Below are 12397 nucleotides of genomic sequence, written 5' to 3'. Positions count from 1 at the left end.
CCCTGCATAATCTGTACCCCCCAGTTTAGAGGGTTACATGCCCACAGATTACTTTAGCATCTGAGTGCAATGCTTGTATCTTGGCTTGAAAGAAGAGATGGTACTTAAGTAACTTTGCATTGAGTCACAGAAAATATTATACAAGGCAGATTCCTTAAAGATTCCTCATAATAGCTACGTTTACATTTGTCTAAAAAGGGATAGTGCCGAGTTCCTAAACACAGAGGCTGAATGCTAGTAATGGCCAGGCTAATACAAATTCTGCTAATGAATTGCCACATTTCATCGGCTGTGTTACCCAAAATTCAGCTCAGCTCCAGCTCATTGAGTCTGATGCTGCTCCCCTGGTTGTGCTGGTTTTACATCAGTGTAATTCCATGGACTTGATTTACACCACTGTAACTATGAACACAATCAAGTTCATTATGCTGCTAATAATAATACTTAGCTCTTATTTAGTGCTTTTTAATGCATAGATTTCAAAGTGCTTTACAAAGGGGACATTATCCCCATTTTATAGATGGGAAAATTGAGGCACAGGGAGTTGCCTATGGTTACCCAGTAGCAGAGCCAGGAATAGAATCCTGGTCTCCTGAGTCCCAGTCCAGTGCACTATCAACTGCACTGCAATTAACACCACCTACCTCTTCTCAGCGGAAGGTATTTTTTTGGGTGGCTCTATTCTAATGTTTGGATCCCACTCCCCTGGTGGGAGGACAATGACTTCATCCAGAAACTCATCTATTCCTGCAATCAGGTCATCTCGGTCCCTGGCCTTGTAGGCCACATCACTGAAAAGCTGGGAATACACAGAGCAGACAAACGGTTTAGGCAAACTGTTAGCTAGGCAGTGGGAGAGAGGGAAGAACCAATTCTGCTAGAAGAAGGGTTAGGCTTCATCGAAAATGCTTTCTAGATCAGAGAGATTTTGGACCACGGATTGTGGCTCGCTCATTGCTAGTGTGAACATCTGTGCTTGTGAACAATATCTGAATGAATCTGTGCTGCACACTGGAATGTCACACATTCGCTGGGATAGAACTCAGACCCTCCTGCTCTAAAAGCCCAGTTCCCTGTCATCTGAATGAAAGAAGAATCTTCGCTAAGTTTTGGCAATATGGAACCTATGACACACAGCTGAATGGATTCTATCCAAGGGAGGACAGCAGTGGATGGGCATGTGTACACCCCTCCCCCCGCCCAATATTTTAACTTTATTCCTATGGGCAGATCCCTCAGCTGCTGTATCTCCATTGACTTCCATGGAATTGCACAGATTTTTACAGCACCTGCCAAACTGGTCTTACGGTTTTCATTCTGGTCCTGGAGCTCTGATGGGACATCTCATTTCACCTCTGGGAAATCCCGTAAACGTACGGACTGCCTGGACGTAGCGTACGTGAAGGGAATGCTACAGGAGCAGGGCTCTGCCGTCGGATTTACTTACATCATCGACCATGAGGGTAGCGATAGCTCGGCCGATTTCATTGTAGGATTTTGCCTTTCCTGAAGGACCCAGGAGAATAAAAAGGAACCTGGTAAAAGAACAGAACTCATGAGCTAATGGCCATCTTTGCACTGTGTGGTTTAAATTACAACTCTTGACAGTATGCAGGATCTGGTCTAAAGGTATTTGGTAACCATTCCAATAGGAGCAGTGGTGGCAAACAATCTAACTTATTTCAAGATGGAGCTTGATAAAGTTACTATCAGGGTTATATGACAAGGTTACCTGCAATAGCAGGGGACTGGGCTCAATGGCCCAAGACAGAATAATAGAAGATTAGGGTTGGAAGGACCTCAGGAGGTCATCTAGTCCAACCCCCCTGCTCAAAGCAGGACCAACCCCAACTAAATCATCCCAGCCAGGGCTTTGTCAAGCCTGACCTTAAAAACCTCAAAGGAAGGAGATTCCACCACCTGCCTAGGTAACGCATTCCAGTGTTTCACCACCCTCCTAGTGAAAAAGTTTTTCCTAATATCCAATGTAAACTTCCCCCACTGCAACTTGAGACCATTACTCCTTGTTCTATCATCTGGTACCACTGACAACAGTCTAGATCCATCCTCTTTGGAACCCCCTTTCAGGTAGTTGAAAGCAGCTATCAAATCCCCCCTCACTCTTCTCTTCTGCAGACTAAATAATCCCAGGTCCCTCAGCCTCTCCTCATAAGTCATGTGCTCCAGCCCCCTAATCATTTTTGTTGCCCTCCACTGTACGCTTTCCAATTTTTCCACATCCTTCTTGTAGTGTGGGGCCCCAAACTGGACACAGTACTCCAGATGAGGCCTCACCAATGTCGAATAGAGGGGAATGATTATGTCCCTCGATCTGCTGGCGATGCTCCTACTTATACAGCCCAAAATGCCGTTAGCCTTCTTGGCAACAAGGGCACACTGTTGACTCATATCCAGCTTCTCGTCCACCGTAACCCCTATATCCTTTTCTGCGGAACTGCTGCCGAGCCATTCGGTCCCTAGTCTGTAGCGGTGCATGGGATTCTTCCATCCTAAGTGCAGGACTTTGCATTTGTCCTTGTTGAACCTCATCAGATTTCTTTTGGTCCAAACCTCTAATTTGTCTAGCTCCCTCTGTATCCTATCCCTACCCTCCAGCGTATCTACCACTCCTCCCAGTAAAGACGTCCCTTCCAATCCTGGGCTCCTATGTAAGCAGTTTAGCTGCTCAAGAAATGCAGGACTAGGCCCTTTGATTTTCACCAGTTGGGTCTCTCGGATACGGCTTACTCCAGCTCCCACTGCAACCCCAGGGAGTCTCTCCATCAAGTTCAATGGATGAACTTGATGGAGAGACTCATCCATTTAGTTTGTGTGTCAACTTTAGTTTTAGTGTCAACCCACACTAACACAGCATGTCCCCTTCTAATGGCTAGAAAGCACAGAACACGTAATGAGCCTGCTACTGACTTAGAGTTAATGGATCTGGCCCTTTATTACAAGCAAGAGAGGCTTGTAGACCCAGAGGACCCAGGTTCAATCCCACAGATAATGTAACCAGGGTTGTGGTTACAGCTACACAAGGGTCTCCTCCCCTTCAAATAGTGGCCGGTCACTGGAATGTGTGACCTGAAATATAGGAAACCTTTAATACCCGTAAGTACCAGAAATCCTGTTCTCATGAGAATCCCAGCACCATTTTGCAGACTCAAGCAGGAGGGCTGGAACAATTTGTGTAGTGGGGGTGCTGAGAGCCATTGAACCAAACTATAAACCCTGGACAGGATGGAAACCACGTCAAGCCAGGGGGTGCTGCAGCACCCCCAGTTCCAGCACTAGGGGACTCAAGGCAGTTTGAAGATGCAAGCTATTCGAACAGGAGCAACTCAGCGTTTCTGATCACTGTCCAAAAGGTGAGCTTTTCAAAAGCTCTCAGAGCAGGCCAAACTTTGCTGCTACCGACAACGACGTTAAAACTCCCATTGACTTTAACAGGAGCAGAGTTAGGCCACCGTGGAGAGGTTTTGAATATCTTGCCCCAAAGCATTCTACTATTGTTGCTCTACGTAGCCCCGGCAAATCCTGGCAACGCATGCCAGATCCTAAGGATGTCTACAGTTCATGGCAGAGATGGTGCATGGGGCTAAATATTTGCCTTGGCCTTCGTTTCATTTGGGGCTTTTGGAAATATTTTTTTTACAAGTCTCAAGGAGGCACTTCTGGACCCCCCAAAATGTGATCTGCTCTTCTGATGGTATATCAGTCCCTGAATGGTGACAATACCATAAGGAGACCAGACCTTGTGCTACTCTTACTATCTTAGTTCCTTATCTGGCCCCCCGTTACTCTTGTCTCTGAGTGCCTCATAACCTTTAATGCATCCGATGAAGTGAGCTGTAGCTCATGAAAGCTCATGCTCAAATAAATTGGTTAGTCTCTAAGGTGCCACAAGTACTCCTTTTTCTTTTTGCAAATACAGACTAACACGGCTGCTACTCTGAAACATGACCTTTAATGGGATTTATCCTCACAACACTGCTGAGAGGGAGGAACATATTTTTATCTCAACTTTACAGATGAGAACTACAACCCAGGTAAGGCAAGTGATGTGCCCAAGGTCACACAGGAAATAGGGGATAGAGCAGGGAACTGAAATCCAGATCACTCAAGTCCTAAGCTAGTGCCCAACCAGTGGGCAATGCTTCTTCTCTGGCTCCACCAAACAGGCCCCTGGGTTAAAATTAAAAAAGAAACTGATTAAAGTACTTAAATATTTAGAATAATATCTAATAAAATACTAAATATTGTATCAAATATACTAATATAAACATGTGGTTTTATGTGGGTTCCTCCAGAACCCAAGTGTCAAGCCCTACTTTTCCAAAGAGGCATTTAAACGCCCTATAACAGGGGTGGGCAAACTTTTTGGCCCGAGGCCCACATCTCGGTATGGAAATTGTGTGGTGGGCCACAAATGCTCACAAAATTGGGTGTTGCGGTGCGGGAGGGGGTGAGGGCTTCGGCTGGGGGTGTGGGTTCTGGGGTGGGGCTGGGGAGTTGGGGGTGAAGGAGGGTGCTCCGGGTTGGGACCAATGAGTTCAGGGGGTGGGAGGGGGATTAGGGCTTGGGGTTGGGGCACAGGAGCGGGTCGGGGTGCAGGCTCCAGGCAGCGTTTACCTCAAGCAGCTCCCGGAAGCAGCAGCATGTCCTCCCTCAGCTCCTACGCAGAGGCGCAGCCAGGAGGCTCTGCATGCTGCCCTGTCCGCAGGTGCCACCCCTGCAGCTCCCACTGGCCACAGTTGCCAGCCAATGGGAGCTGCGGGGGCAGTGTGCAGAGCCCCCAGATGCCCCTATGCATAGGAGGCAGAAGGGGGACATGCCGCTGCTTCTGGGAGCCACGCGGAGACCTGGCATGCATGGAGCAAGGCAAGCCCTGGACCCTGCTCCCCGGCTGGAGTGGGGCAAGCCCCGGACCCCACTCCCCGGCTGGAACTCGAGGGCCGGATTAAAACGTCTGAAGGGCCAGATGCAGCCCCCGGGCCATAGTTTGCCCATCTTGCCCAATAACATATCTGATGCAATATTGGCAGACATACTTCCTGAGTTCCTCTCTACTGAGGGTGCCTAATTGCAAATCCATGTTGATCATCAGAACCAACAATTAGATAATTGGAAGAAATGATTTTACGAATAAACAAGCTATATAATCAGCTGCCTTGAAAATCTGAAGTGAAGCGCAGTTTGGAATATTAGTAGTGAGTGAAATTCACCCCTGTTCTGTGGGCCAGCACAAGGCTATGTGCCAAATAAACCTTCTTCTGAGCAAGAGCCAACATCGGAGCTTAGAGTTCAGAGACATGCATCTCCATCTTTTTGTGCACTGATGTATGGAGGTGAGTTGGGGTGGACCAAGGGACCTGCAGAATATTCTATGCCCCAGACCCAGAAATCTGCAGACCACTAGTTAAAAAGAGTGTAAGCAGCATTTACATGGTGCATGCGCTTTGCACTGCCCCCTTTCATCCACTGTGCCCTTTTCATTTGTAAATATCAAAGTACTTAAGGTCAGTATCATTATACCCATTCTATACATGGAGAAACTAAGGCACAGAGCAGGAAAGGGGATTCATACACCGAGTCAGTCGCAGAGCTGGGAACTGAACCCAGGAGTCCTGATTCCCAAATTAGCCATCAAACGCTGCAAGAAAATATAGGTTAATAAAAGCTCTATTCTCTCTCCAGTCCATGTAGGACCTGGCTGGCCCACTATCATTAGTGAAAGTTACATGGGCCATCTGAACAGTGCATTAGACTTTAGGAATCCGTAGCCTCCTGAGACAAGGGAAGAAAATTTTGTCCCAGCTAACATGGAAGGTAACATGCTATACTGCTAGAGATGGGCAATGTTTTTTGACTGAAAATTTTGTGTCGAAAAATGCAGATTTGGCAACACAAACATTTTGCAAATTCATGTCAGTTTTGTTGAATTGTTTGTTTTGGGGACCCCCCCCTCCAAAATTCTAAAAAACCCACCAAAATACTAAAAAGTCTTCTCTCCATTTGAAATGATTGTTTGCTTTGAAATTTCCTCCAATTCTATTTCAAATGTTGAAATGGTTTGAAAAACACTAACAATCAAAATAAAATGTTTTGTTTCAGGTCAAATGAAACATGTTTGACCCAAAACTATTTTAAATTTTACTTTTTACTTTCTGGTTTGCCGAAATTTTTTTAAACAGGGTTCATTTTGGGTTGACCTGCAACGATTTTTTTTAACCTTGATTTTTCAAAACGGCTAGCGAATCCAAAAGTCCGTTATTCACACAGCTCTAATTAGACCTCTTAGGAATCTGTAGCCGTCCAGAGACGGGGGAAGAAAAATATTGTCCCACCTAATCTGGAAGGCAAGGTGTGCTATACTGCATCAGGTTTACATGAGAGTTTACAGCTGAAGCCCCAGTTCTGAACCACCAATACCTTTCTTCAGTTCTTGCAAAAGCACATTTTGTTTGTTTAAACAGCTGCGCACCTAGTGGGGACGGGAACTTCCGTCACCCCGCCCAGCATGGTGGACTGTATGAGCCTCACGAATGCCACAAATGGCTTATCCAGGAAGTCCACCTCTCCCACCAGGACATTGGAGGCTTCCGCGTCTTTGGGGATCTTCTTTATGAATTTATTTTTTAGCTGTTGGGGGAAAAAGAAAGAGTTCAATGATGGGTCAGATCTTCCTTTACTTCACTTTTTTTTTTTATATATATAAAACAACACCATGACAACCTATTTCTGCTTGACATTTAGGATGCTAAAAACTGCTGAGCTCCTGCTGTGAAATTGGAGTTTTTCCTTTCCTCTAAGCATATAGTCGCACTTGGGTACGAGTTACTAAGTTAAGGCAAATCAAAAGTGTGAAGTCAATGCACTGAATTAAAGCATTTTAAACCCACATTGGTGTGGATGCTTCTCAATCAGGAGTAAAGTGGCCTTGGTTTTCTGTAACTTAATCCTCCTTAGCAAATTTCACATCCCATACAGCACCGTGACAAGGTATGTCTCCACTGCAATCAGGATTGATTGATTGCAGCTCAGGTAGGCATGCCCCAGCTAGCTTTGATCTATATGTGCCCAAAACACCACTGGACTACAGTGGAGACATACCTACGATGGTGCCGACACTCTCTGAAAGCCGAGATTCTCATGTATCCCCATGATTCCAGGAGCTGGGGCTTCAAGGAACACATTAGATACTACGAAACTCATCATAAAATTGTCAGAGTGGGCAACATTGAAATCCATCCTCGCTGGGAACAGCCCATAAGCATGCGCTAAACTTTAAGTACTTAAATCTGAGACGCTTCAAATCGGACTTGAGCGCGTTGAGACAAGTTCAGCACATGCTGAAGTGCTGTCCTGAATAAGGACCTAAATAAACACACAACACCACACACCACCTCCAAACTGGACCCACAAAACACCCACACTCAAGTATGACAAAAGAGCAGGTCTTTCCACCGGCTCCCCACATATAATAAGGAAGGAGGATTCATTGTAATAAGTAGCTTGAGCTTTCATTTTGTAGTTCATTCCCCTAGATCTCTTCTTTGGAAGGGAGCAGATAATTGTAGGCGGTGGCCTCATTTCACAGATTTATCCTTGGGGCTCTTGTGGCCTGCAGCCTTTTCATTATTAGTGTAAAAGGGTTCAATACGAACCCAGGCAGGATGTTGTTATAATCTATATGCCAGCATGAGGAGAGGCATGTGAGCCAGGCGGCAAGCTCCCCCCATTCTAATCTTTTAAATCCAAATGGGAAAAAAAAAAAAAAATAAAACCCCTCCTCCGATACAGCTTGGAATAAGCAAAAGCAGGAGTTAAGGGCGACCACTAAGCTTCACGAAAAACTTTAAAAGTCCCTTTGTAGTGGGTCTAATAGGCTAATTAAAAACCAACATTCTTTGGAACGAATGGTTTGCATATCTTAGCATTAACCCTTGACGCACTGACGTTTGATTGTAATGTTTGGATTTTCTTATCAGGGAATTTGCTTTAATTACAGCAGCTCTAAACTAAGAGCACCCACTGGTAAAGTCTGACTGTGGAGAGCTCTTAAGCAATATTTCCCATGGTAAATTCTTTTCCCAAACAGTCCACACACTCTGCTTCCATTAATCTATCTAAATGCCACTCAGCGCCCTGGAAAGGGCGTGATTCTGGTATCCAGGCTGCAATCCTGAAGCCCTCTGGATGCATTACTGAGCAAGTGTTCACCACAGAAAGAGTCTCTACACCTATTTCAATCAGACTAAACCACAAAGGCTGCGACCCCGCTCTGCGGGACCCTCTCTTCCAGCTCCATCTCACATAGATCGCATGGCTAGAAGGGACTGCTGTGATCATCTGATCTGACCGCTGGTATAACGCAAGCCAGAGGACTTCCCTGAATTAATTCCTCCAACTTAAGTGTAAGGTCGACAACACTATCATAACAAAGCCATGGCTACCCAGGACTTCCAGGTTGTCACTGCCACAGTGACAGCGGGGGATAGAACACAGATCTACATCCATGTGTCCATGATCCACAGATCCCTCCCCAGCTCAGCTAAGAGGGAATCTCTTTAAGCACTCAGCAATAAGGGACTGTGACAGAGTTTTCCAAAGGGTGGGTCACCCATAGGGTGACCAGATGTCCCGATTTTACAGGAACAGTTCCGATTTTGGGGCCTTTTTCTTATATAGGCACCTATTACCCCCCACCCCGTCCCGATTTTTTACACTTGCTATCTGGTCACCCTAGTCACCCACCAGTGGGTCATATGAAAATTCCAGATGGGTCACCACATCCAGAGCTGGACGAATTTAGGACTGGCACCCGGCCTTGGTAAACAAACACTTCTCCCAGCCCGGTGCAGACGGGAAGCCCGGAGGGATGGGTTTTGGAAAGCAAGCCTGCTTCAACCAGCAGGGCGGGGCCTAGCTCCCTGCTCCAGCTGTTGTGACCTGTCACAGGCCACACCTGAATGGCGTTGCGACCCTGTATGCCAGGTCACAACCGGGCTGGGATTAGGGCTGCGGTGCCAAGGCAGAGGATGCATATATGTAATGGTGGGTCATCAAAAAAATAAATTAAAAAAAAAAAAAAAAAAGACAAAATGCAGTTGGGAGGGCCGCCATACTAAAAAGTTTGGGAACTCCAGGGCTATGAGTAGCTCTGATTGCATCCATCTGATTGCACATGCTGAAAGCCAAGCTTGCCTGCTGTAGCCTGGAACAAAGAGAGCGGAGTGCTGACGCTATGATGTGACATGGCTTCCTCTTTGCTGGACGGCAGCATACACAGGGCTCCAAGAGGGAGTTTTGCATCTGAGGTTCCCCACTGTGCAGGGCAAATAAAAGAGCAGGATTTCCTTGATGAGGCACCTTCCCCGCCTCAAGCCCGTTACTCCTGTACCAACAGGAGTATAGCCAGTAAACAACAACAGTACCTGGCATTTCTCCAGGGCCCAAAGCATTAACTCATTGATCTTCACCCTGACCCTGAAAGGTAAGTATGTGCACCGCCTGTGTACAGATGGGAAAACCACGGCACGGAGAAGTGAAGGGATTCACGCAGGGAAAACGTGAGGCAGAGATGGGAAGAAAACCCAGATCTCCTGGCACATAGGTCTGTGCTTTAATTTGATGCGAGGAAAAAAAAAAAAAGCAAAGTGATGCATGGGTAGGATTGAAAGCAGCCTAGCTCCTACTCCAATGCAGGAACATGTGGATTTTTAACCATCCCTACACTCCAAGTAGCAACACGCCACTGAGGAATTCTTATTGACTTAAATAGGGGCAGGACGGAGCTGTAAAAATAGCACTGTGGGGTTCTACACTGATCCTCTCTCGCTAGCCGCCAGTTCAAATTCGGTCAGGGTACAAGCCAAAGGATGGTTTGTCTAGTGTCACCAGGATTCTGCAAATCCATCTAGGTTGTTCTTTTCCCACATCAACGCTAGTAACAGAGATTCTGCCCATCAGAAAGTGGCTGAAAAAAATTCAGTGGATAATGCACAAAGCAGAAAAGAATCCAGCTTTCCCCCCTCTGGCTGTAATAACTCCACACAATCTTGTGTGTGTCAGCAGAGCTAGCAGAGGTGGCTTGTATGCACAGGAAGCAGATATGTGGAATAGGGAAGTTGCATTTCTTGCAAACTAGTAACCACAGGACCTCAGCAGTGTTACGGCAGAATGACTTCCCAAATGTTGGGAAATGTGAGTGTCAGATTTACAGATTCCAATGCCAGGAAGTACCACGATGATCATCTAGTCTGACCTCCTGTATAACAGGCCAGAAACCTGCCCCACAATAACTCCTAGAGCAGAGCTTTTAGAAAAACATCCATCTTGATTGAAAAATAGTCATTCAAGGAGAATCCACCACAACCCCCGGTAGATTGTTCCAGTGGTTAATTACTCTCACTGTTAAAAATGTACGCCTTATTTCTGATCTGAATTTGTCTAGCGTCCACTTCCAGCCATTGGATCATGTTAGACCTCTCTCTGCTAGAGTGAAGAGCCCATTGTTAAATATTTGTTTTCCACGAAGATATATATAGACTGTAATCAAGTTACCCCTTAACCTTCTCTTTGCTAAACTAAATAGATTGAGCTTTTTGAGTCTACCATTATAACGCAAGTTTTCTAATCCTTTAATCATTCTTGTGGCTCTTTTCTGACCCCTCTCCAATTTATCAACATTCTTGAATTGTGGGCACCAGAACTGGACACAATATTCCAGTGGTGGTTGCATCAGTGCCATAAATAGAGGGAAAATAACTTTGCTGCTCCTACTCGAGATTCCCCTGTTTATGCACCCCCAGGATCCTATTAGCTCTTTTGGTCACTGTATCACACTGGGGAGCTCATGTTTGGCTGATTATCCACCATGACCCCCAAATCTTTTCCAGAGTCACTGGTTCCCAGGATAGAGTCCCCCATCCTGCATTCTGGGTTCCTCCATGCATAGATTTACATTTAGCTGTATTAAAAACACACTGTTTGCTTGTGCCCAGTTTACCAAGTGAGCCAGACTGCTCTGCAACAGTGACCTGTCCTGTTCATTATTTACCACGCCCCCAATCCTTGGGTCATCTGAAAACTTTATCAGTGACAACTTTGTGTTTTCTTCCAGGCCATTGATAAAAACGTTAAATAGCATCACATGTGCTGTACAGAAAAGAATAAGATGTCACTGGTAAGGTTTTGCATTAGAGTGCAAGCTTAATGAAGCCAGCATATACGCATATTGCTGAAGATGCCCAAGACTGCCCAAGACATTCATTTCTAACACCATTCCAAGCAATATAAAGGTGGAAGGGAATGCATGAGTCTTTCCCCTTAACTTCTTATTTCCATGCTTTCAAGGTTTTGCGTGGATGGATTGTGTCCTGCCGCAACCTTAACTGTTAATGAATGCAGTTTTCTCATCGAATCCTAGGACTGGAAGGGATCTCGAGAGGTCATCTAGTTCAGTCCCTGCACTCATGGCAAGACTAAGTATTATCTAGACCATCCCTGTTTTGTTTGCTAATCAGATGTGTGTGTCCATTAAGAGAAGTTGTGTAAACCCTCTAGGGCTGATTCAGATGAGGCGTCACTGAGCAGTCATTCCACTGAAGTCAATGGAGTTACAACAGTGTATGACGGGCAGGACGAAATGAAAATCGGGTCTTCTCTTTTTATTGTAATAGGTCAACTCCTGAAACTGTTAGTCAAAAAGCTTGCTTAAAGTAAATGGAAGTTTTGCTGGAGGTATGAAAACTGAGTAGGGAGCTCAGGATATGGCTCAATATGGCAAACTGTGACCCTACAATGTACCTCCATTGAATAACTTTAGGAGAGGTCCAATAGCTAAAGCACAGGAGAGGGAGTCAGGAGATCAGGGTTCAATAATACCAGCACTCACACCAATTTGTGAGAGCTTGGACATGTCACTTAATACCTCTGTGTGACTCAATTTCCCTGGCTGGAAAATGATGATAATACTCTTCTATTTTACAGTGTTTACTGTAAATTCACCAGTAGAATGATGGTTTGTTCTCCTTGGTTCTCTGTGTAGTGCCCCTGACAGGTCATCCTGGTCTACGAAACCCTGGATCTCAGAGGCCTTCACTTGCCACCACTTGTTTTTGATGTCACATAGACTCCTTTGGATTTTGGCTTTAAGCAGGTGATCGGCCTCATGTTTTCCTTGGTTAGAGGAATCATTTTGCCAGTTACAAAATGCATTTCTTTTCTGTTGAATTAATACTAGGATTTCCTCAATTTTCGTCAAATCAGTCTTGGTGCCAATGAGTGGAATACCCTATGGTTTCAGCACATGCATTGTGAATGGTGTTTTTAAATTGATCCCAGTGCTCTTGAACGTCAATGTTGCTGTCAGGAAGGTTAGAGAGAGTTT

General features: G+C 45.5%; 1 protein-coding gene across 6 annotated transcripts in view; it reads right to left on the bottom strand.

Annotated features, from left to right (window-relative positions):
- The window catches only part of SLC4A5 (solute carrier family 4 member 5), a 118090-nt gene that overhangs the window by 45195 nt on the left and 60498 nt on the right, over positions 1-12397 (bottom strand). For all 6 annotated transcript variants that reach the window (XM_074940365.1, XM_074940366.1, XM_074940368.1 and 3 more), the window contains exons 10-12: positions 6488-6645; positions 1448-1535; positions 645-799 (exon numbers count right to left, since the gene is read on the bottom strand). In XM_074940365.1, the coding sequence (XP_074796466.1) occupies positions 645-799; positions 1448-1535; positions 6488-6645 (401 nt within the window). The remainder of the gene's footprint in view (positions 1-644; positions 800-1447; positions 1536-6487; positions 6646-12397) is intronic.

This window comes from Natator depressus, chromosome 26, assembly GCF_965152275.1.
Source record: "Natator depressus isolate rNatDep1 chromosome 26, rNatDep2.hap1, whole genome shotgun sequence".
Lineage (NCBI taxonomy): Eukaryota > Metazoa > Chordata > Testudines > Cheloniidae > Natator > Natator depressus.
This window is presented reverse-complemented; position numbering and strand designations above follow the sequence as displayed.